At 45.7% G+C, this 24,908-nt stretch overlaps 4 protein-coding genes across 6 annotated transcripts; 2 read left to right on the top strand and 2 right to left on the bottom strand.

Annotated features, from left to right (window-relative positions):
• Positions 1-2,000: 2,000 nt before the first annotated feature.
• Positions 2,001-9,654, bottom strand: LOC135370851 (E3 ubiquitin-protein ligase Bre1-like). 2 transcript variants are annotated; one of them, XM_064604730.1, is made up of 11 exons: positions 9,603-9,654; positions 9,206-9,322; positions 8,913-9,067; positions 8,421-8,701; positions 7,893-8,029; positions 7,503-7,835; positions 6,425-6,892; positions 4,491-4,756; positions 4,042-4,126; positions 2,826-3,590; positions 2,001-2,286 (listed from the first exon to the last, which is right to left on the bottom strand). In XM_064604730.1, the coding sequence occupies exons 2-11, from the start codon at positions 9,296-9,298 to the stop codon at positions 2,110-2,112; spliced, it is 2,760 nt and encodes a 919-aa protein (XP_064460800.1). In that variant the 5' UTR covers positions 9,299-9,322; positions 9,603-9,654; the 3' UTR covers positions 2,001-2,109. The 2 variants fall into 2 exon arrangements, with proteins under 2 accessions (XP_064460800.1, XP_064460799.1); XM_064604729.1 differs by having other exon boundaries at positions 9,377-9,621.
• Positions 9,655-10,435: 781 nt separating this feature from the next.
• On the top strand, positions 10,436-14,765 carry LOC135370850 (spermidine synthase-like). Of its 2 annotated transcripts, none has more exons than XM_064604726.1 (9): positions 10,436-10,614; positions 10,956-11,091; positions 12,235-12,355; positions 12,995-13,087; positions 13,340-13,493; positions 14,152-14,235; positions 14,297-14,442; positions 14,503-14,625; positions 14,696-14,765. In XM_064604726.1, the coding sequence occupies exons 2-9, from the start codon at positions 10,961-10,963 to the stop codon at positions 14,711-14,713; spliced, it is 870 nt and encodes a 289-aa protein (XP_064460796.1). In that variant the 5' UTR covers positions 10,436-10,614; positions 10,956-10,960; the 3' UTR covers positions 14,714-14,765. The 2 variants fall into 2 exon arrangements, with proteins under 2 accessions (XP_064460796.1, XP_064460798.1); XM_064604728.1 differs by lacking the exon at positions 10,436-10,614 and adding an exon at positions 10,642-10,810.
• Positions 14,757-16,706, bottom strand: LOC135370848 (glyceraldehyde-3-phosphate dehydrogenase-like). The gene is made up of 8 exons (XM_064604724.1): positions 16,442-16,706; positions 16,232-16,288; positions 16,013-16,109; positions 15,853-15,959; positions 15,673-15,790; positions 15,389-15,616; positions 15,067-15,327; positions 14,757-15,010 (listed from the first exon to the last, which is right to left on the bottom strand). The coding sequence occupies exons 1-8, from the start codon at positions 16,459-16,461 to the stop codon at positions 14,840-14,842; spliced, it is 1,059 nt and encodes a 352-aa protein (XP_064460794.1). The 5' UTR covers positions 16,462-16,706; the 3' UTR covers positions 14,757-14,839.
• Positions 15,821-24,642, top strand: LOC135370849 (mitochondrial 2-oxoglutarate/malate carrier protein-like). Its single transcript, XM_064604725.1, has 10 exons — positions 15,821-17,414; positions 18,667-18,728; positions 21,472-21,562; positions 21,658-21,738; positions 21,806-21,928; positions 22,679-22,769; positions 22,826-22,916; positions 23,589-23,688; positions 23,753-23,804; positions 24,208-24,642. Exons 1-10 carry the CDS (start codon positions 17,344-17,346, stop codon positions 24,382-24,384), a joined length of 939 nt encoding a protein of 312 aa, XP_064460795.1. The 5' UTR covers positions 15,821-17,343; the 3' UTR covers positions 24,385-24,642.
• Positions 24,643-24,908: the final 266 nt, after the last annotated feature.

Below are 24,908 nucleotides of genomic sequence, written 5' to 3'. Positions count from 1 at the left end.
TGTGCGCTCAGTACTCAAACCTGAAGGTGCATGGAGAGAGCGCAAAGCACAGGAAAGCATCCGGACATTTCACGTCCGGTCAACAGACAGTTCGCATCGCCCCGAGAAGAGTCGATCCAGCACATGAGACTGAAGGTAGGACAGCGCTTTTTATTGCTGAACCCAGTTCAGTGCTGACCGCCGATCATCTCGGGGAACATTACAAAAAGTCTTTCTCGGACAGTACTGTGGCAAAGGAATATAAGATGCATCGCTCCAACTGTTCAGCTATGGGAGAACATGCTTTTTCCGCACTTCAATGAGGATCTTCATCGCAATGGGGCAGTGTACCGCCATAACGGCGGAGAATGACCCACCACATCATCATCCCATATGTGTGTGTGTGTTTTCATCGCACCTTCAGCCAGCTGAACTTGATAAAGAACAAGTTGCGCAATAAAATGAAGCCGGACATGGTCGAAGCCGCTGGCAATCCGCTCAGGCTTGAGACGGCACTGGAAGAGCTGTTTCGAGTACCACCTCCCGTCCTGAAGTTGTCAGGAACAACGGAAAGAAGAAATGAACGAGAATGCGAAGCAAGCTCCTGAACACCATGAATACAGGTGTAATATACATCAATCTCAACATATTCAATCACTTTTCAGCGTTTAGCGGATTTTAGCGGGTTCTTCGCGAAAGTTAGCGGATTCTGGCGGAATCGGTTGGCTATTTTGGCGGATCGCTCGTCTGGAATGTTGGCAACACTGCGTGCAACCCAACCGTGCAATGGAGCGCCGAAATTTAGCCGTAGGTAGTGCAGTTGCATGCTGGTGCACTTTTTCGTTACTCAAAAGTTTGAGTGCTGTGCGCATTTGCGTGGGAATTCTTTTATTTCTTTTATATTTTCGGAGACGTACGTGAATTACTTCAGGTAACCGTTCGTGCGAGTTCGTGCACCGAGTTAAATCTATATGAATATAAAAGAAGAAAGCGTTACCATTATATCGAAAGATATTTGTCGTCTGCTACAAACGAACAGCATTGTTCCCCCAAATAGTTTAAAAAATATTTTAAAAATGTACACACGTACACGTCTCATCTCACGTTCACACATCTTTAATGTATTTGCTGTTAGTCGGATTTTTAGTCTTTAGAGAACAGGCCTAGTGCCGGTGTCATGGAACCGAGCTGCTACAGTAGAATTATAGTAGAATCTCGATGATACGAATCTCACGGGGTAGCGAAAAAAATTCGTATCAAACGAATTAAACCAAAATAAAGATTGAGGCAAGAAAACAGACAGTGGCTGTTCATTTTCCATTACTGTCAGTGAAAGAGCTCGGTTGTGACGCTTTTGTGTCTCCGTTTTTGGCCAATGCTGCCCAAATTCGCGAAATGATTAAAAGGCACAGCACTTGCTTTCCACCCGCGAGTCGCGCGACAGTGTTCTAAAGCGAGCTTCTCCTAAAACACGTAGGCGTTAGGTGAAGCCGACTTGTGGAATGGTGACGCGTAATGTTGCAGAAGTTGTTCTTAAATGTTCTCTCCACGTGTTGTGGTTCGCTGTTTCCCAAGCCAGTGCGATGTCACACAGCTTCACGGTGTATTGTTGCAAGAGGGATAACAGGTCAAAACAGAGATGAGGTGATAATCCATTCGGTCTTATCTCCTCCTCCACCACCACCACCACCAAAGGGAGAATCCCCAAGCAGCACAATGTACTGAAAGTCGAGTGCAATAGGGATGGACGGGTAGGTGGAAGGCCTTGAACAGACTCGTGAAACTAAAGAACATTGATAAGACACATACCGTCCACCCCTATTGCACTCGACGTTCAGTACATTGTGCTCTTCTTCAGACCAGAGGGACGGAACGACCGTCCCTCTAGTCTGAAGAAGAGCCTTCGCTTGAAACGTCACTCCCCCCCCTTCCTTTGCTCCCCTCTTTGGTACACCAGTTCCCCCCTTTTTCTCTCTCTTGTCTGCATGATACATGTCCAGTAATCTTCAGTAACTTGCCTCTACAGCACCTCGGTGGACTGTTTTATTATTCCAACATGAGGGAAATATATGTACATTACAGACTCTTCTTATGGTGACACAGAAATGAGAGAAATAAATACATCATGGCTCATGTGAGATACAACCGGTGATAGTCATTGGTGCCAAAGGGAGCATTACACTTGGGACACTTGCGTTGCCTGGTTTCATAACGGGTCTTGAGGCAATCGTAACAGAAAACATGGAAGCATTTCACCAGTACTGCGTCCTTGCGCTTCACCTTGCATGATGGACATGTCAGCAACTCCTGAAAAACCAGAACACCGTCAATTGTGTAGCTAGAGTCAGGCACCTCTATTTCCATTCCAATTCATTTCTGTGGTGTATGCTACAATAGCTGTAAGTTCCTAAAGGAATAAAATGTGTGTTGGGTGGAATAAGTTAGTTTGTACAAAATTATTCAACCCTATCATCACTCTACCAGAAGTCGTGCACTTTAAGACATACAGACCATATGCAGTTTGCGAAAATAATGATAAACATGAGTGACGAAAGGTTTTGCTGACGTACGTGGTGCTCAAATTTCAATGTTTCGTTTCAATGACCAGCATGTGGGAAATTATCAGAGTTGAGGCTGGTACGCAATGAGCCCAGCACAACACAAATCCAAATGGTTTATTATAAGCCAATCTCCATCATGTGTATTCCACTTTGGACTTGTGAAAGAAATAGGGTTGCAATGAGCCGCAACTCGTGTAACAAAATTGCTACATGGTTCACGTTTAATAGCGACCATCTAGAGAGATTGAACAAAACAGGTTTCGGACACAAAATATTTCTATGTACCTTATATTCCTTGATCTCCTCCACAAGCACTTCGTCCGTGTTACTCGCCAGTTCAAATTTCTTGGCCCGCTCAACTTTTCTGCGAAGCGATATGATTTCTTCCTGCAAGCGCTTGGTCTTGAAGGCCTCCTGGGAAAGGACAGCAGCACGGTCCGTCACTATGCTCTGCGCGTCTTTCAGCTGCGCAAGGTACTTGTCCAAATGCAACTTGAGGTCCGCAGCCGACTGCGCAGACTCCACGGCCTTGCGGCGGTGCATTTCGGCCGCCTGCTGCCGCAGGCTCAACTCTTTCTCCAGGGTTGCTAAGCTGTTCTGCAGGAGCCGCTCTTTCTCTTCCAGCTTTCTCACAACCTGGTTCTGCGACTCCACCTGCGCCTGCAGCGTGGCGACCTGTTCCGCCAGCGTACCCTTCTCTTCCTGCAGCATTTTATGGATCTGGTTCGACTTGATCCGCTCGGACATGAGTTTAAAATTCGCGTCGTCTTTCTCGCGTAACTGCTGGATGAGCCTTAGGTTCTGTTCTTGCATGTCCTCAAATGCCTGGCCCGTCACTTCCATTTCGTTGAGAAGGGCCTCTTCTTCTTGCTTCTGTGCAGCCAAGTTCTTGTGCAGGGCAGCTACAGTCTCCTCGAGGGAACGTATCTTTTTCATCGCATCCTCGTCTGCCAGTTTACGTCTCTCCTTGCGTTCCTGCTCCACGAACTTCTTGAGCTGGCTGCGGTGCTCTTCCACCTCGGCCCTTGCTTTCTTCTCAGCGGCCATCAGCTGAGGTAAAAATGCGTATTAGGCCACGATAAAATCTACAATAAGTCCTTTACTGTTTGCGACCCCTTAATTTTCGCGAATTTGAAGATTCATGAATTCGAAAAAATTCTAGCAATGTTTGACACTCCGAAAACTAGGCTGGAATTGCAAATTTTATCTTTACAGTTGGTTGTACAGGTTACTGGTGAGCACTTCAACTGCTTTACAGCACAAGCACGTGCAAGGTTGCTTTTATCAAACCTGCTACGAGCAGTCTCAGTCTTATCATGAAGTAAGCCAATGAAGACACAAATTTCAGCACCCAGCATTGGCAAAACCTAGTCACTGTGAATGTGAGCTGTGCCCTATTCGAAAAAAATATTGAGGCCGCAAAATTTTACAGTGGTTTACAGATATCGTTACAGATACGGCTTACAGATACGGTTTTACAGTATCTACGAATACCCCCTACCTGAACTTTGTCCCTCTGTTCCTTCGGTGCTCCTTTGTACATGTCCAGAAGCAACTTCATTTCCCTTTGAGCTTCTTGAGATTTTCTGTGTAAGAAGTTTCCAATGGATGGTGTTCAACTGAATGATGCAACATATATTACATTTTAACTATTATATCTTTGGTACAATTGCATATGCCACAGTCCAACTGCAGTCCTCAAATAAATTGGTCATCCTCTGTACGTCCTAATTTCCACCTAACAATACAGACACTGTTTACTATTGTGGGGATGCTCGGTAGCATACAGGGGGCGATCCACGGTTTTTCTGAGGGGGGGTCTGGTCTAGGACAGCACACTACACGTACTGCGAAAAGCCAATTGATGAGAGAAGTTGAGTAGAGGGGGGTCCAGGACATCCGACCCCTTAGCAATAAACACATATCTGGAAGACAGCATATGGGACTCACTTGAGTTGAATTTTCAGCTCGCGGATGAGCTCTGGATCTGTTTTCCCTTTCTCCGTGGGCAGCAGGTCATCATCATGCGAGTCTTCATCAGACCGCCTAGCCTCAACTTGGTGAGGTCCAGTCAGGGGGCCCCCTGAAACACTTCCGGGAGCCACTGTACTGTCTTCTCTGCCGGCTGACGAGCCCCCTTCGCTTGAAGTTGATGACGCGGACGACGGCACGGTTGATGTCACAGCTACGTGCGACATTTCTAGGGTCTGCTTCAACTGCAATGGGAAAAAAGCCTCGCTCAATATCTTTTGTTAGCCAGACAAACGTTAGTCGGTTCGCCTTGCAGAACTTCTTCAGCATTGCCGTGTGAGGGAGGGTGATGCCTCAGCAAATTTCTTCATCCATGCGAAACAGACACCTTCTGAAAATTGGGGTAGCAGCACGTCTACCTACTTCTCTGCTTGCAATATGCATGCCAATGTGCCATATCGGTTCTATTTCGACGTAAAACTTTTCTGATCATATCTAGGGCCTACATTTACGAAATTTCGTCTAACGTTTTGCTGTTATGGTTTGGTGTAGGGTTAAATTAACTAAATTAATGCAATTACTTTAAAATCTTGAGTATGAGTTAATTACCTAGAATTAATCAATGAAATTAGAAGTCACCAAAGTAAATTCTATGCCCAAAACCTTGCAGACTCCTCCAACTAGAACTGAACACACTGGGACGTTTATTTATGCCCTCGAAACGATAACTGAAATGGCATGTGCGTTTAACCCATATAAGAGAGAGTTAAATGACACATCAGTTCATTGCTCCACGTAAATTATTGAACTGTAGCCACATAGAACCGAACAACACTACAACTCGATGAAGACAGCAAGTGGTGCAAAGTTCATTTCAGGATGAGGATGTTTGGGCCAGTAGCATAAAGCAGTAGTATACATATATCAGTTTCATGATAATGTTTGAAAGTCATTAAACTGTGGTTTCTAACAACATCACTGCTCAGTAAAGCGGTAATACTCATGGGTAACTAAAGAAATTCAGTAGAAATTCAGTGGAAATAATGGCAGTCATCAAAAAAGCCAGGCAGCGGCAGGATCCTGCCACTGTGACCTGTCAGGCATGAAATCTATAAAATTATTTTCTACCGAGTGCAAAGTGCTCGATGTTTGCTTCTCCAATAGTACTACTATTTTGTGCTCTTTTCCGGATCTTTGATGTAGAACTTGCGCCTTTCCAATCCGTCACTGTCCTGACACTTAAGAAATTGCATGTAACGTTTTGACAGTATGGCTCGTTGCAGGGTTAAGTTAATCAAGTCGATGTAATTATTTTTAGTTATTAAATGACTGACTATCCCTTGTCACACAGGGGTCCCATGCAACAGGGGTATTAAAGGAGCACAGAAAGCGCTTCAGTCATGACCATTTTCAAACCAAGCCCTTAACCTGACTGCTAAAATGCATACATATAGCGGAATTCGATTTTGAAAATCGCGACCGTGCGCAACGGTGGCAATGCCCGCAACTAGCCACCAGAGTCGCTTTGACATCATCGCGGTACAACCCGCTAACTGGTTTGCTTGTTTGGAGAATCGTCGTCTGCTACACAGAGAGAGAACGGAGACTAGAAATGAAAAAGAAAAGTGCGAACAGCGCCGGCCCCGACTGGAGCGCGGTCTCTCTTGTAACCGAGATGACATCACAATCTTCCTCCTCCTCCTTGTTTCGGCCTGCAGTGCGAGTCGAGCGGAAACGCGGGCGTCGATGCTCGGGGGCGTTTTAATTTCAAGAAAAATACTGCGCACAGAGAATTTTTTTGTGTTAGTTGTCACGTCAAGTCACGTCCTTTCGTAATCCGCCAGAAACAGAAAATCTTTTGGGTGGCTTTCTGGGCTCCTTTAAGCACTTAATGCACGCAAGTACACACTCACCCGATGCGCTTCAGCGGCAGCTTCCTTGAGCTTCCGCTTGTAGCGCTGCACTTCCCCCTTAAGCTGGCGGTTATGGCTCTGAAGAGACGTGATGAGGTGACGCATCTCCCTGTTGATCGGACCCGTCTGTTCGGTGGCCGCCAGGTTCTGTTCAAACTCTATACGCAGCATCTCGTACTCCTTGCGCACCTGCACAAGAGCGTCTTCCAGGCGGATCACCTCCGTGCGCAGCTTCTTCTGCATCAGGAGTTCCTCGCTCTCCATCTGCTCTATGTGGCGCAGGTGGCTGTTCTTGGATGTTGCCAGAACCTGGCGGCTCTCCTCCAGCTGGGTCTTCAGCTGCATACTCTCGTTGTAGAGCACAGAGAACTGGCTCTGCAGACACTTATACTCCGCTGTCTCAACCACCACTGTCTCCGGGAGGCTTCGTAGGTCCATTTTGAGTCGCTCCACCATCTTCAGAGATTCCTGCAACGTATTTTAAAGTCATAGCCTGTAGAGTAGTGGGGTGAATGTAAATCTAGCGTAAAACTTCACTACAATGAATTCCGATATGTAAGTTTCTCGACACGTTCCTCTTCAAAAGTGCTTGTAGCGATAAACATGTTACCAAATAATTTAATGGAATTAGCCCTTGACGTGTATTCGCACCAGCGACATTCTCCAGAATACACCAGCGAAAGATGCGAAAAACGTCTAGTGCCGTGCAAATATTTGAATTTTTCGAATATCGAAGCTAATATTTATATTAGCTTCGATATTCAAAAAAATTTGAAAAAATTATTCGAAAAATATTTATATTAGCTTCGCTTCGCTAATATTTATATTAGGGCTTGCCGGCACCGTGTGAATGCTCTACATAACACGGGGCGGAACTTTTGCTCCGTGAGTAGTTTTTTGCTTTTATTCCACTAGAATCTTCCAGGAGGATGTCGCTCGTCTGAATACACGGTTATGGGGGACTGACGCAGCACGTCGATCGTCCTGTCCTAAAATGAATTTTGTTATGTTCAATATTGCTGTCACAGCGTTTGACTTTACACAAAGAATCCCATGAAATGTGTCTCTATTCCCCAACCTTATAATCATGCTGGAGCTGTTCCAGCTCCATGATGCGCGCTGCAGCTAGCTCCCTCTGCTCCTCCAGCTGGCTCTGAACCTCCTCGACCTTGGCACATGTCGCAGAAGTCTGTGCAACAGACACCGTAAGAGCACCAGAACCCTCCTCTGAGGTGCTTCCGGAAGCCTTAGGAAGTGACTTGAGTCTCTGCAGACATTCAGCCAGGTGCGCATCCAGCTTCTCCTCACGAGCACGCACTTTGCCCAGCTCGTATTCCAGCTCTTCCACTCGGTTGCGCAGCTCATCCTTTTTCAGCTGCAGCGAATCAGCACGGTCCTTATGCTCTTGGTACTGAAAAAAGAAAGCAGTGAGCAAAACACTCTGTGTAAGTGAACGAGCTGCTCGTACTTTGAGGGACAGCAAGTGGTTCTTCTCGTGCAAGGAGGTGACCATGGTGTGCAGATTTTTGTTCTCTTCCTGAAGTTCCGCATTTGATTGACGAATTGCTTCGTCCACGTCCGGTCCAGACGGCGCTTCGTCCTCTTCTGCACACAGAAAAGATCTGCTCAGCATCACACCCAGCAACGTAACGACGTAGGGTTTAGTGTGCAACATCAAGCTAGTATACTAAATTTTTGTAATTACTTCAGAATATTTGCCCTAGATTAGTGAACTTGTTGGTGTAATTCAACGTGACAAAAAGACTCCTATATATACTGCTTAATGTTCAAAATTACATGTTCTCGTCCAGTTTAAGATTAATCCCACAAGACGAGACGTGTCCGTCTGTGTCTTGCTCTGTGCATATTCGGGAAATGTTACCAACAGTTAATTTATTGTCTGATAAGAACCTTAGAAAGCTTTAAGACACAAGAATCATCGACTTTGACCTTTTGCTAAAGCGTCACCGCAGTCTACAACCAGCGTCAAACGCACCATTGTTTCCTGCTGCTGCGCCACCACGCAGAGCCAGCATGACCTTGTGATTGCGTTGCACTAGACGATCAAAGGCCTGAAGCACCTTCGCAACAGCACGTGTCGATACCTGAACCCTTTGGGCAAGCTTCTCTTCCAGCTCCTCACGATCCCAGTGAAGGAGCAACCCCAGAAATGAGGTGGTCGCGGCCGCTTCATTACGCCCTTCGGCCTCGTCCGACGTCTCTGCATCAAAACGCTGCAGCAGGACACGCAGGTCTTCATTCAGCTGGTTCCAGTACCTATACAAAGTAGCTACCCGTTAGGTGCCTCTTTAAAAAATGCAAACCTTTAAACTTTTTTAGTATGAAACGCTCCGTTTAAAACAAAACTTTTCTGAGCTCCTTTAAAGGGTTAACTCCCCAAGAGCATAACAATTAATCTTCTGTGCATAATGGCACAAGCAAACCAAGCAGTTTCCCTTCAAGAAAGTTGTGAATAAAACCTTGTTACCGGTTGACAACGGTGAGTAGACCCTCGTCAGAAGTTTGACGTTTCTCCAGCTGCTCAACGCGGGCCCGCAGTTCTGCCTCCTGCTTTACGCGCTGTTCTAATCGTTGCGACAGTTTGCGATTTTGAAACTGCAATGTCTTCATATCCATTTCCTCCTGCAGATAGAGAGTTGGCATTACAGAGTATATGGCTATCTGCATGCCTACCACTCTACACACAAGGTATGCTTTGACGATTTTTAGAGGGGCGAAACGTAACATCTCTCGCGTTGAACGCCACACAACAGCCCTTACCAAGGTTGACACTTGTCCGATTCTGAAAGGCTCGAAGTGGACCTTCTTCGGTGCCGAGCCACCGCTTCCATCTGCAGGGCGCTTTGACCCCATATTCCATCAATGGAGTCAGGTTACCTTCAAACGACAAAGGTAACGTCAGCGGCACAGCGGAATCGCATCTGTTCTGACCTATTCAAGACGACGTTGCTTCATGATGCTCATACTAGAGTTGCCCCAACCGGTTAATATGAAAGACTTCATAGGAAGTGCATAGCAAACACAATTTTGGAGAAAAATATAATTGAAGTGCTCCAGGTGATACTTAGATCGCCCGTTGGACTGAAAATGCACCCCTTGATCCGAAATGACAGCAGAAATGATGTTTGTACGGCTTTACAATTGTGTGTCGCCTTACCCGTCCGTAAATGACAAATGATGAAAATTACACAAATCCAACAAAAGGCATTGGGAACGAGGTTAGCAGGAAATGACGTCGCAAGAGCTTCCCAGGAGAGGGTTTATGATGTTCCAGTCATTCCAGTCCAGTTTCGCTTTGATGCACTTTTTTATTTCTATTTGTCTGCATAGTTTCTGGGTGCGACCGGCAGCTTTAAAAACCCCATGAGGGGGAATCTTTGTTGCGGCCAGCCGGCCGGCGGCGTTCGAACGAGCCTCTGTTGGGGTGATTGAGGTTTTCCACTAGCTCGAAGCATGGAAGCTGGCGAATTCTTTCGCGTGTGTTATTGAAACTGTCGTAGTTTGCAGAATGTGTTTTCTGATTAAAGCAAATGGGCATTTCATCATTTTTCACCCTCTGACGGAACAGACTGCCGAATCACAAAGATACAGCAGTTGGCCAGTTGCATTCGCAGAACGCGTTATGGGCTAGGGCTCATTATGAACATATGTTTTGCACACTGCAGAGTTAGACAAGCGAACATTGGTCATTTAAGTCCAAAGTGTAGAAGAAAAAATGACCATCGGACCTTGCATTCGTTTCTGGATGGAATATCATCTTCAGAACTTGCTGAAGGAAACCGAAACTCAACAATCAGTCACGTGATCTCGAATTTGACACAAGCGACATACACTATTCTTCTACTGTTTATAATTGTGTCTCTTTATACAATAAAGTTAAAGTCAATCAATTCGATTTAATTCAACTTCTAACATGAATGTACACTTTATTGACAACAGGAAAGCGCAAGCGCGCTTTGCAGGAGGCGCGTCAATCGAAAGCGGCAATCACGCGGCGGCAAGCGGGCGGAAGACACGTGATACGCCAAGGGCATTTTTGCTATCCACTTTTCTACAGTCCAGTCCGTCCGTCGGTTTGTTGTGCGGTAGTCGTGACGGTGGTTGGCTTTAACAAGCTCAAGCAGTGTGTTAGCGTTTAGCCTCCTTGCTTGTTTTTGTCACCGCGCCTGGTAGGTAGTATGCAACATATTCCACCTGTATTTTAGCGATTCCAATTGCTGTAGCAATCATGTTTTTCACGAGTCATGCTGTTACGATGCACTTGTGCCGCTGGGCGAACTCATAGTAGCTGAATCCCGTACACACGTCGCATTTATGCCGAAATTTCACAACTTTGCCTCTTACAAGACCTCGTCACGTGCACAGGCATCGTCTGTGTAACTTGCATACAGACCAGTGTGTTGTTGCCACCCGTATGTAGTCAGGGCGTGGTTGATAGTCGTGAACTTTGACCCTCCCCTCTCTCTGCATGAAAAGCCTCCGACAATAATGTTTCTATGGCTCGTTGCAGTTGCGATGAATGCAATGCAGGACGGATGGTTTACTGAAACGAACTGTGGGAACGGTAATCCTGTGCTCTCTTTGGACGTCGACCAAGTCCTACATCATGAGCGGTCCAAGTACCAAGATATCCTGGTGTTCCGCAGGTGACAACCGCACGGTTATCTTTTAAATTTTGTACCACCCTTTTTGGAGGAGAAGAGGAGGGTGTCGAGGGCTGTAGTGGGCCACCCTACACGCGAAAATCTGACGGGGGGGTCGACTGACAAATTTAAAGTATCTCTTGCTTAGCGAGGGAAATTAGTGCGAAAACCACACGATGAAAATAGTGTCAATCTTCTTTGTCAAGGTGGACGCTGGCCCGACTGCTCTTCAACAACTACTTGTCTTATATGCCAGTCTCCCTTTACGAAAGAGAAAGACGTGACACTTGTGGTTGTGACGGATGTGGTTTATTATGTTATACACACAGAGTGCTGAAAGCTGTATTGAGGAAGAAAGAACTAGTTCTTCTACTTTTTGTAGCTGGTGAGGCAGAAACCCTTGAACTTCTGCATGGAGCTCTGACATCAGAGGGACGAGATTCTCGTCCATTACCATCTGTTCTCAAAAGAGCCTCGGAATTCACTCTGCCGATTTTCTGCTTGTCTACTGCCCCGTTTGCTGTAAAACCTGGAATGCAGTTTCTCGTCGATGCAAATATAATTGTCTTTAATGCCCAGTTCCCACTTGATGACGCCCGCGCGACGTCGCTTGCACACGGCGGAAGTAGACTCGCATAACTGCCGTTCTGAGAGGAGAGACGCTGAGCCAAAACGTTTGGCATGTCAAACTTGCTCCGCAGCGTTCACAAGACTGACGTCCTCTTGGCCATTGCGGTGACATGTCCCAACCACGCCTCCTCGTTTTTCATCTGGTGGTTTGCGCCGTTGTCGCGGCAGTTTTGTTTTTGCATTACTTTGATTTCCCGACGCTTGAGCCATTAAAAGTTAACTGTAATGAGCTCCAGAAGCATCGAAATGCAGGGGAAATGTGCGCTCACTACATGAAGGAGAGCGGACAGAGGAAATATCCCGAAGAGCCTCGTCAATTGCTAGACATAGCGACAAGCTCTCTGTAGTGCGAACACGAAAAAGGTGCTCGCCACGTCGGGCGTCACCAAGTGGGAACCGGGCATTACATTTACCTGGTGCAACTTGGGGTAGAGTGTCACGCCCTCTTTAATGTAGAGAGCTGTCATGGCATATGAGAAGCCTAGGGTCTCCATCTTAGAGCGTCCTACTGTGCAGCAAATCGTTTGGAAAAGTACTGGTGCTGGACGACGCCATCCAGTGTACAGAAAGGGACGAGTTCTCCTACCAGGAAATGATCTCCTTCCTCCCTCTCAATTCTCACACCGAACCCAGAGACGTAAGTGCGATTAATTACATTAACAAATTAACAAACACATTAACAAATTAATATTGTCAGGTTGGCACCCCATTTCCCCCCCTTTTCCATTGTACACATGTACCACACATTGTCCAGTCTACTACTGTGCACCTGCGGAGCTGCATTGCAGCTCTGAACGACACCACAGTTGTGGAGTATGTCAACATTGAGTGGCACCATGAGACTTTTTAACTTTGTTCAACATGATGAAATCTGTGTCACCAATTAGGATTGATGTGTCATTAGTGTTGTTGCTTGCGCCGATGACCAGCATGAATCTGGTGACAGCAAGGAACAGAGTGTTGCGCCCCTTCATAATACGCTGAGTGCACTGAGAACAGCTCTTGCATTTTTTTAGCAAAAGAATAATGTTTTTCAAGTTTATGTTGTCACTCACCAGTAAGAGCTCATAGGAGCTGAATTTAACGCAAGTGGCAATGAGCAGTTTTCTATGTCCTCCAAAACAAACGCAGGCTTTGCTGCAAACTGATGGCTCCTCAGCTTTCTAGTTTAATTTGTCCACATCCCCTGGGAAATGAGCCAGTGCAGGATGGAGGAGGTCAACTGTAGTTCTCCACCAACAACAGTTTTCGTTAACAGCGGATGCATTTTGTGCAGGTCCTCATTATTGGTGGTGGTGATGGCGGAGTGGCACGTGAAGTGGTGAAGCATCCGTCTGTTCAAAGGGTTACGCAATGCGAGATAGACGAGGTATGCGGTAGTGGCAGGGCCGGTGCTAGGGGTGTAATGGGGCCTGAGGCAAAGGCACATCGCGGGGCCTGTTTCACACGATTAAGTGCATACTTGATATTTAAAAAAAAAAGTAATCCCTGGTTGAGGGCTTCGTGCACGGGGGCCTATGGCGGTCACCTTACTCCCCCCCCTATCGCCGGCCCAGGGTAGTGGCACGGTCTTCTCTTGGGGTCCGTAATAGGGACCGTACTGTCACTTCTGATTTTGCAGAAAGTTGTGGAAGTATCAAAGAAATTCCTACCTTTTATGGCAGAAGGCTTCGATAGTCCGAAGGTAACGCTTCACATCGGCGATGGTCTGCAGTTCATCAAAGACACTGACCAGAAATTTGACGTCATAATCACAGACTCCTCAGATCCAATTGGTATGTTTCAACCATGACCTACTAGATTATAGCAACCATGTCATATGCACACTTTCCCAGCTCCACATGCGGAGGCTGGTGGTGGCGCTACTCATCAGACCATTTATTGCTTCCCAATTTGCTATACGGTAATACATTGTTCTTCAGCTTACTTTGGGATTTTTGTACAAGCTGTGTACATCCCATGGGATGTGTGTTCTTGGTAAAGCTGTAAATTGATTATCACCATAATTCTGATTTTTATGGGAATTGTTGCTGTCGTCTGCTACGGTGGTGGTGGTGATTAAACTGCCGTAGTCGGCCACACTTATGGGGGCAACGTCGCAACTATCACAAGGGGGAGACCGTGCGTCCTGGGCCAACTGTGCCAACATTTGTCTGACAAGTGTCTGAGGAAAACCCAGGGAAAATACCCAGACAGCACACCCGGATTTGAACCCAGGTCACCTCCAGTCTGCTACGGTTGTATGTTCGCCTCTGCTGGTTCAAATTCAAATTTCCATTATCCAATCATGATGGAGATCTCGTGGGACGATGCGTAGAGGCCCTAGCGGATGGGGCCTGCATAGGAGCTTGTGACTGCAACATAGTCGCCATAATTTAGTGGGTCGTGGTTTCGCGGCTGGTGCCAGATGTTTTAACCCAGGTTCTTTCTCAGGTCCCGCAGTGGCCCTTTTTCAGAAACAGTACTACGAAGGCTTGAAAAGGATACTGAAGCCAGGAGGCATTGTCTGTTCTCAAGGTGGTACACTTGGTGCTGCATCGTGGAACCTTGTTAGAGGCTCATTGAATAAATTTTTTAGGAGAGTCCATTTGGTACGACTTGAGTTTGATCCAGGAAATGGTGCGCATGTGCAGGGATATTTTTCCAGTAGTGGATTACGCGTCAATCTACACACCCACGTATCCTAGTGGCCAGATAGGATTCCTTCTCTGCAGCTCCACACCAGTGAGGAACCCCCCCACCAAGTAAGAAAAGTAGTCCCAGTTAAACAGTCTTATTTTGCAGGACGCAGACTTCCGAAACCCAGTCCATAGGCTTTCCGAGGAACAACTGAAGAGTATGAAGATTCGGTACTACTCACCTGAAATGCACCAAGCTGCCTTTGTACTACCACGGTTTGCTACTCAGGTAGCATTTTTCTCTTCATTTAAATATGAATATAACATAGGGCATACTGTTTTTTTCCCTTTCTTTTCAGAGTTTGAATGAAGCATAGAAGACTACAAAATTGTTGATTGAAAGCCAGTAAACAACTTGAATTACGGGAAGTACATTTTATTTCTTTAGACTACTAGATTTTAGCCTGATGGAAGGTTGACAAGGTGCTGTTGGCGTTATTCCTTTACTTGTCCTTGCTCTTCATGTGCTTGATGAGGTCGCAAACACGGTTACTGTACCCATACTCGTTGTCATACCAAGAGATCAACTTCACAAAGTTCTTGTTGAGAGAAATGCCAGCCCTGGCATCAAATGTGCTGCTGTGGGAATCTCCCAGAAAGTCAGTAGACACCACCTGGAGCAGAGAGAAATCTGTTTAGCGGCAGAAGGTTTTTCTGAAAGAGTCCTTACTTCATCCTCAGTGTAGCCAAGAATTCCCTTCCAGTGGTCGCTCGCAGCGGCCGCCTTCATGGCAGCCTTGATCTCATCGTAAGATGCCTCTTTAGCGAGACGGCAAGTCAGGTCGACCACAGACACGTCAGGAGTCGGGACTCTGAAGGCCATGCCAGTCAATTTCCCGTTCAGTTCCGGAATCACCTTGCCCACAGCCTTAGCAGCACCAGTTGATGCTGGAATAATGTTCTGGGCAGCTCCACGGCCATCGCGCCAGTTCTGGAACAGCAAAGCCAACAGTAAAGCAACTGGTGCTCTTGCAGTCTTAGAGCATGCTTGCCTTGTGGCTTGGGCCATCCACGGTCTTCTGGGTCGCAGTTGTCGCATGGACTGTGGTCATGAGGCCCTCCACAATGCCAAAGTTATCGTGCACTACCTTTGCCAAGGGGGCAAGGCAGTTAGTGGTGCAAGAAGCATTGCTGACAACCTTCATGCTTGGGTCATATTTTTCATGGTTGACGCCCATCACAAACATCGGGGCATCAGCAGATGGAGCACTGATGATAACCTGCATAAATTGCAGCGTATAGCGCTGGGCCAGAGCAATGCGTACCTACTGCTCACTTTTTTGGCACCCCCTTCAATGTGCAAATTTGCCTTCTCAATTGTGGTGAACACACCAGTGGATTCAACCACATACTCAGCTCCAACTTTTCCCCATGGGATGCTAGCAGGCTTCATCCTACATTAAAAAAAAAAAAAAAGCTCAGCAAGGACATTGCACTAGAGATGAGATGAACCTACTCCTGGAAAACATGGATTTTGCGCCCGTTCACCACCAGCATGCCACCTTCTTCATGAACATCTCCGTTGAAACGACCGTGTGTTGAATCATACTTGAACATGTACACCTGGATGGCAACACAATAATTAGCTGGGAACTAAAAAAAAAGACAAAGCCTACCATGTACTTGACATCGATGAAAGGGTCATTGACAGCGACTACTTCAACATCCTTCTGCAATGATGCACGCAAAACAAGGCGCCCAATACGGCCGAATCTGAAATTCAAACCCCATTAAACATGGCGGCCGGCTTCCGAACAGCGAAGTCCTAGGTAGAATCCATGGCCCAGAATGGTACGCCATGACGCTTCGTTCAAGGGCACGTCAATGTGTCTTACCCATTAATCCCGATCTTTGCCATGTTTCCCTGCGCAGACTTATCGTGATGGCGAGGCCTAGAAGCGGAGCAAAATTAAAACCTTAAGACAAACCTAATCTGCCAGCTGCGCGCCGGCATTTTCGAATGTCTTCGTTCGTCAATGACATATCGCAAAGTCAGATACGTAATTAACTAGCTTTCTGCACCTCACTCTCTGCCGTACGCTTACCAATCCGGTGAAATTAACATTGTTCTTCGTTACAGATGTATAACCACAGATGCCCTTGAATTCCCCTCTGTGGTCCGAATAGAAGTGAAAGGTCACGGGGCACACTAGGAACAGCGAGAGTTCGCGAACTTAAGAAGTCACCCCCAAAACGTCTGTATTTACAATTTGGAAGGAGGTAATCGACAGAATCAAAGTCAAACTTAAGGCAGTATCGCAAACTTCGCGTACGCATCAAAGTATGATAGAATTCAAGATCCGACACGAAAAGCTCGGGAAAAGGATGAGATTATCACTGAGAGCGCATAGAACGAAACGTTGGAAGGACTAGAAGCCTGCGATGAACGCGACTGGCAGAACGAGGAACCAGCGCGAGCGACTAACAAACGCCCTTTGGCTAATTCCATGACGAATAAAAGCAGAAGATCCATCGTACTAGATACATGGGGAAGTGCATCGTAATATGAGCGGAATACCACTGGAATACTAGATACCGATGAAATATGCAGAAAAGATATGGACCTACCTCAAATGCTGAGAGAATCGGACAACTGCAGGGGGCAAGGGTCACGAAGGCGCTTTTTATGCCGGGTGTTACTCTCGATCCAAGGCGATACCGGTGATGCTCACAAAAATATCAAAAATACATTCGACCTTGTTTGTCTTCTTCACATGGACAAATGTGCCTTCGATATCCCGTTTACTGTTTAGCAAAAATTGTTGTGACATCAGTTATATCTGTAATTGTGATAAACTAATCCAATCCAATCCTCTTTTTGTTGGTTTCGCTCCTGTCACGTGGTTCGTCATATCCGCGGGTCGACGGTGCGACTGCGACCTTCAACCCGTATGTGTATCGAAGTCGAACACAACTTCGAAACGCTGCAGCCAAACTTCACGGAACCATGTCAGCTCAAGGAACAGGGCAGAAATCTATTCCCAAACCAGTGCGGTTTCTTTTTGGTGGCTCAGCAGGGTATGTACCTCGATAAGAAGCGTTGTAAGCATCGTGTGACGATTAGGGGTTGATATCACCGAGATAGCGTTTTGCAACATGTCAGGTTAAGTAAAGGCGGTGTGCCATCACTGTTTGATATGACAGTACGGAAAAGTTCGGGAACCGTGAATACCGTGAGACAGCAGTATGTAAACGCACACGCTCTGTGCTGTCGGTAGATTTTTTACTGTTAGAGAGCGTCACTTCATTACCGATACAAGCGGTGCAATCATAGTCTCCCTTCAACTCCGCGTACGCGGTGGAAGGAGGAAAATGGGAGCCGGTCCCTCATATACAGGAGAGGGGCACGTTTATAACGCGGTCCGCCCCCCCCCGGGCCGGCCGTGTCTTTGAACGCGCGGTCTATTAAACGGTCATCGGGGCGGCATCGCTTGCGGTGCTGTTTCGGCGAAGACTTTTTCCTAAAATCATAGTAGAACCATCTCACTCTGTTCTATATTGTGCTTACGTACACACACACACACCATGTGTTTAATGTTCCTGCTTTTGCAAATTGATACCTGTCACACATTTTTGTATTTTTAAAGCAGAACGAAAACATGTAAAGGGTAAGTTATGATGCAATACGTGGCATCTTAGATACACAGTACAAAACATGAGAAATGTCGACATCTACATTTCAACAGCTGCTTTCATGTCAAAATTGCAGCAGAAGTCATCCAGAAATAGCACATCTGAAACTGGTTCACTTGTTGCAGAACAAAGCCATTAATTGCAACAGAGAAGCGTACAACACTATAGGTTAAAGGTGGAATAAATCTGCATTAAGTGTTCAAGCAATAGAAGACGGGCAGGCACACCACTAAGTGTCTCCTCTGAAAAAGGACCGTCAAGCCGAAGCAGCTAGTCTACAAAATATACTTGTTTAATCTGCTTGAGTTTTTTTCTATCTGGCAGGCATTTTCCCAGCAAAATCCTGCAACACACATGCCCCCCCCCCCCCCACAAAAAAAAAGGAAACTACCAAAAAGGCAAAAAAACCCTGAAAAGCCAGTGAATACAGAAGTAACCCCTACACGATTCCAGTTCTCCTCTCCCGATGAAAAAGTCCCGCTCAAATCCCTCATCCAATAATTGAAACAAACTCCTTTCCAGAGGTATAGTGTAAAGAATTAAAGAATTAATACAGAAATAAAACCTGCTTTCTAAGTTGAACAGTGTGGTATAAATGTAAGCTAAAGGTTTTATATCTTGGTTTATCTGATTTCAGGATGGCAGCAACCCTGTTTGTCCAGCCACTGGATCTAATTAAGAACCGTATGCAGCTTAGTGGTAAGAGCAAAGAATACTGCATTGCTTACTGCATTGAATTTAACCTACAAGTAGTATTGAAATTTTTATTTTATTTTTTCTTCAGGCGGAGGGCTTGTTGAGAGTGCACGACGGGAATTGTCATGTGTGTCATTCCATACCATGTTTGTGCATGTGTTACCCTCACATAAAAAAAACAACCAGTATGGCTGTTGAAATTAAAGAGAATGTCATAAAGAAACTTTGGTTACACTCAAGGCTAGAGGGCACCATGTTGACCTTATAATGGCGCCAAAAATAGCTCAAGGTGGGGGTCTATTCCGGTGTTCCTCTGACAAGTGGGACATGCTTACCGTATGATGTGTACTTCATTTGAAATATCTGGCAAGGACACAAGCACTGTCCTTGATATTGATTATGTAAGGACCATGTTCAAGTAGCTCTTTAGTGAGATTGTGAGGAGTACTGCATTAACGTTGCATAAATTTTGAGTGTGTCCGAGATGCACATCATTTTTGTGCTGAAATGCATGAATGAAACGCATTGCGTTTTATGCCAACAAATATAAGATGGTTTAGCCTTTTACTGTTTTTGACTAACATTTCGAGGAAGGAATTTTCATGTACGTAACAAATGCTGGCTTGTGATACACATAATTACAAAGTGTTTGTAGGTTAGCAGATAACGTTACGGATTGTACGCATTCAGCTGCGAGTGCCTTGTCACATAATGCAGAAAAATGCCTTAGAATTGCACGCATAGATATTTAAAAAAGAATGCTGACTGAAGGAAGTCAGTAAGTGAAAACAGTAGAGTCGCATCAAGTTTTTTTTTTTTTTTTAGTTATTGTACAGCAAGGTAGAATTTATAAGATTTTTTTTGTCTTCTCGGTAGTGTTTATCACGTGTCCACTACCATCACATACAAGACCCTTCTGTGGGCCTTGTTCTATGTCTTATTTTTAATGAGTAAATTAATGACAAACAAGATAAGCATATTTATTTCAATCATTGAATGGAATGCAGCGATCGCCCAGAAATGTCTCCATAACCATTGTGTAATTGCATTGGCTAGCGTAGGTAATCTCGAGCATCAAGACATAGACTGCAAAGTCAAGTCTCGCATATCCGGACGCCTCAACACCCGTCCCCTATCATCTGGATCGTGTTCCGAATCAGCGATCCGTGCCCAGCCACACAGACCGGATAACGAGTTTTCCGGTTAACCGAGTTTCGGATAAACAAGACATGACTAGATTCTCAGTGCATTCAGTATGCATTGCTATCATCATTTTCTGGAAGAAAGTGATTCGAGAAAATATGAATTACTATAATACAGGGTGTTTATTTTTATTCTTTACATAATTTTTATTTTAAAAAAAACTATCAGAGCAGCACAGATATCGTTATTGCAGTTGAGTAATACGGTCAGGCGGACATCCTCTGGAAGAGAGTATGTAACTGCAAGATGACTAATTACCTAAGATTTATTAATTAACTCTTTAATTGGGGAATTTGGAGCAAAAAGGAAGAGATAACATAACAGGAGACAACCCTCATTGAAAGCCATTCCATGTTTTGAAAAAAACCTTCAACCCGCACGTGCGTTTAAATATCCACTGCTGAATTTCAGTATGCAAATGAGCCGGAACCGAAAAAGTGTGCCTCAAGAGCGCATCATCTACGGCAACGGAGGCTTATCTGGGCCGGAGAGCAGTTTATCTGGCCAGCAGATCGGCACCTGCTCCAATCATCTCCATCGCTCCACGTCACGTGGTGCTCTGACGTGAAATGAGTGCTGCTGTGCTCCCTGTGTTCCCGGTCGGCGCGGTTTCGGTTTCGGCTCAATTGCATATCAAAATTCGGGGCTGGATATTTTAACGCATGTGCGTGTCTCAGGATTTGTTAGGTGTGGAACGGCTTTCAACGAGGATAGTCGCTCATTCTGCTATCTTACTTTTGCCCGGAATTCCCTAATTAAAGTTTTAGTTAATGAATTTTAGGTAATCAGTCATCTTGTTGTTGCATACTTTCTTCGAGAGGATGTCCGCCTGGCCGTATAACTCAATTGCAGAGACAACATCTGTGCTGCTCTGATAGCTTTTTAATAAAAATTCTGTAAAGGATAAAAATAAACACCCTGTATGAATGTGAACGAAGAGAATGTACCCACTGGACACGTACCGTGTATTCACACGGGCGACATTCCCCAGAATACTCCAGCGGAAGATGCGAAAAATGTCGTAACTTTCTGCTGTCATGTGAGCGCGAGAGCTCAACCTCGTGTCTTCACATGCTCTGCTAACTGAGGGGAATACCCCGCAACACAGCCACAAGATATTCCGTGGCAGACGACAGGAAAGGACGCTGACGTTGTCATCTGCTAAGTGTGCAGTGCAGTGTGCACTCCCGATATTCCAGCACCGTGTGAATGCTCAACATAACACGGGACGGAACTTCGGCTCCGTGAGCAGTGCTTTCGCTTTTTCTTCCACTAGAATCTTCCTTGAGGACGTCGCTTGTGTGAGTACATGGATAGCCTCTGGTGAAATGATTTGCTCAACCTCTTTCACTCTCAACACGCTTCCCTCTTGGTCAGCCCCATACGGTTTTTGTGGAGTATAAAAAGTGAGAGTAAAGCCTCTGATGCAGGTTGCGTATACACACTTCAGGGCGTGTGAAAGTTACAGCATGTGATTAGAACGCTAACCGATAAGAGAGACAGCTTTCGGGCGATGATTAATTGTCGTCCTACAATCTAACAGGCGAAGGTGGGAAAGCAAAGGAGCACAAAACCAGTCTCCATGCGATCCGGAGCATTTTGCAGAAAGAAGGCCTCACTGGAATGTACGCAGGGTAGGTCCTGCACAGCTTTTCGCTTTGTATTGAACGTACAGAGTTACTATAAAGGTTTCTAATAAAACTTTGAACATATATCCCGTCACGTATAGCCTCTCGGCAGGGCTGCTGCGTCAAGCATCCTACACAACCGTTCGTATGGGAGTCTATACGTCTCTTTTCGAGACCTTCAGGTGTGTTCTAGTTTCCGGTGTTGTTCTCGCTTTCTTTTTTTGAGGTGCAATACATTTCACTGCGTAGTGCCGATGGTCGTCCCCCGAGTTTCCTGATGAAGGCAGGCATTGGAATGTGCGCTGGAGCTGTTGGTGCCTTTTGCGGAACTCCTGCAGAGATCTCACTTATACGGATGACAGCCGATGGACGGTTAGTTGCCGTGGTTTCGAAATTATGCCCCGCATTCTTTTTAGTGCCGTAGTGCGGGTGCCTACCAGCCAAGAAGCTGAGGATGAGCTATGCATTAAGGAAACGTTCCACTCTTGAGCAATGTTCATCACGGAAGAGTTCTATCTCGGACAAGACAGCTGTCCAGAGTACGGCGATGTACACGAGCACCCTCTCTTTCAAGATTCAGGATTTTGACGTAGGATTTATGTATTTCCGACCGTTTCTTACACTCAAGAAATTTTGTGTAATGATTTGGCGTTATGCTTTTAGTGTAGGGTTAAATTTACACACATAATTAGTTTTGACACCATTAATTAATTACATTGATCAAATTTAATACGTTCACAAAGGCCAGCAAAGTATATTCTATGCCCAAAACCTTGCAGACCTCTGACGCAAACAGCTTCCCTAATTTTTTTAAAGAAGGCCTGGTTCATAACAAGTCACTGAAGGCTGTGTGACAATGTGATTGATTAATTGATTGTCCTTTGTTTGTATGTAGCAAGACGAGAATAGTTCCTATTTGGGTAGCTTCCCGCATTATGGATGTTGGGAAATTCTACATCGCAAAGTGCACATGAACACATAAAGTGCGACAAAGTTCAAGCTTGGTAGGCACCCTTGGTAGGGGGTGTGCTAGTTGAAAACACTAACCCTAAGTCACGTCACAATGTCGTTCGTGTTCCGGCAAAATGTTTTGCTGGTTGCAATTGATTGGCCCAATTACAGGTTGCCACTCAACGAAAGGCGCGGCTATCGAAATGTGTTTGATGCGCTGATAAGGATCACTCGTGAAGAGGGTCTTCTCACGCTCTGGCGGGTGAGTGCTATTTGGTGAATGCAACGACTTGTCTCATTCGGTTGTTCACTCTGCAGGGCTGTGTTCCTACAATCGGACGTGCCATGGTGGTGAATGCAGCCCAACTGGCGTCCTATTCTCAGGCCAAGCAGCTCCTCCTGAATTCGGGTAAGTGCAGAAAACTGACTCCGAAATGTTAAGATAGTGGGAAAACACTCGAGAGTACGATAAACGAAGCTGGCCTTGGTGTTACGAAGGCTCCGGGAGTCGCTCCCCTGGCACGAGGGAAAAGAGAGAAACTGTGTGACCTACCCGGCATAGCGTATTGGTGGCGAGACCCCCACTAGGGCTGCCACTGTGCCACCTTTTTCAATTCAATTCAATTCAGTTTATTTACACCCAAAAATCCCTGTAGAGGGCCTCTTGGTGGGGATCCTAGTTTCGGTTTCGTTTCTGTTACTTGCAGTAAATACTGTCATATTGGACTGAAAATGTGACCTACTTGGAACACATACGTCGTTTTCTTCATGCATTATCAGGAAATATCAACGCTGGACAGCCTCTTACATGGGCAATGCCTTGATACGCAATGCAATGTGCGGATACTGCCCTGGAACATCCCCACAACACAGTTCGTTCAGTGAACACCAGGGGGCGACTCCCAAACTTCTCGGTGCCAATAGGATGTTCCCACGAAAGTTTTATGTACTGTAGACGTCGTTATGCAAACACACACGTCCAGTCACTATTTCAAGTGCATCTCACTTCTTAAACGGTGTGATCTAAATCTCGCATTTTGAAACGAGTCTACGGAAGCTAACTGCTGATTTGGTTCCGTAGGATATTTCCGTGATAACATCATGTGCCACTTTGCGGCCAGCATGATCAGCGGTCTCATCACAACGGCTGCTTCGATGCCTGTCGACATTGCGAAAACCAGGTCGGGTGTTTGCTGTTCTGTTCTTCAAGAGCAATGTGTAAAGTTGTCTTTGACTGCCCCCTAGGATCCAAAATATGCGTATCATCGATGGGAAGCCTGAGTACAGGGGTGCTATCGTAAGTTCAACGTTATATGGGTAGGGTTCCGAGATGTCGGAGTTCATTTCTTGGGGTATTCGGTGGCTGCTTTTTGGAGTTTACCACTTTCTGAGAATTCGGAGGTTTTCATCGTTTATTGTTTGCGACTGTATTAATATCAGAAATTCTGAAGGAAAGCAACAGCTATGTAGGAGATGCTCACAAAAAGAGCGAGAAACAGCTTTGTAAAGATGCTTACTTTTACGTTTGGAGTTCTGTTGCAGACAACATCTGTGTCATGATTGCCCAGATAAATTCAAATTGCCATAAATTTTACCAGCTTATGTTTTTTGGATTTTTTTTTATAAATCCGCAAACTCGGAACCATAGTTACGGGTTGTGCTTGTAGCCTTTGTTTGACCTTGGAATGTTTGATTCACAGGACGTGCTGAGCCAAGTGATCCGCAAGGAAGGCTTCTTTAGTTTATGGAAAGGATTCACGCCCTACTATGCAAGGCTTGGACCACACACAGTTCTCACCTTTATCTTCCTAGAGCAGATGAACCAATTCTATTACCGACAAGTTCTAGGTGACACTAGTGGTAGGGGTGGTCTCTGAATCGGGGGTGTTCGTCATTAGCACCGTGTCGTAGAATAATTTGCAACAAATGAAGTTGTGAGCATTGTACTGCTGACCTGCACACTGTCACCAGTGGCAAGGCCAGAGGCAGGCCAGTTGAACTCTTTATATCCTACTTCGAAGCATAAAACTTCCCATATTTGTCAATGCCTCCAAGACAAATTTGGCTATGCTATCTCATTTTCGTGCAGTGTATGTATTGGCGTATCTGTGCAATAGAAGCGGTGATTAGCACAACTGCGACTCTGGCATCTGCTTACATATCGTTTAATCAGACCAAGAGAGGCCGTTAAAAAGGCCTTCAAGTTAAAAGGACTTGCCTCCACCAAAGTGTAAATGAGGTGAAGGAACCCAAACATGTATAATGCTACCGAGCACATTAGTAACGATCACCTGGTACTTCAATAAGAGCTGCCCTCGGTGTCTCGGCCAGTAGCGTGTATCCCTGCTGGTCCCAAGGTCACGGGTTCAAACCCGGCCGAGGACGATGGCAACTTTTCCAG

The sequence above is a fragment of the Ornithodoros turicata genome, chromosome 10 (assembly GCF_037126465.1).
Source record: "Ornithodoros turicata isolate Travis chromosome 10, ASM3712646v1, whole genome shotgun sequence".
Taxonomy (NCBI): Eukaryota; Metazoa; Arthropoda; class Arachnida; order Ixodida; family Argasidae; genus Ornithodoros; species Ornithodoros turicata.
The sequence above is the reverse complement of the archived record's forward strand: the minus strand, read 5'-3'. Positions and strand labels throughout refer to the sequence as shown.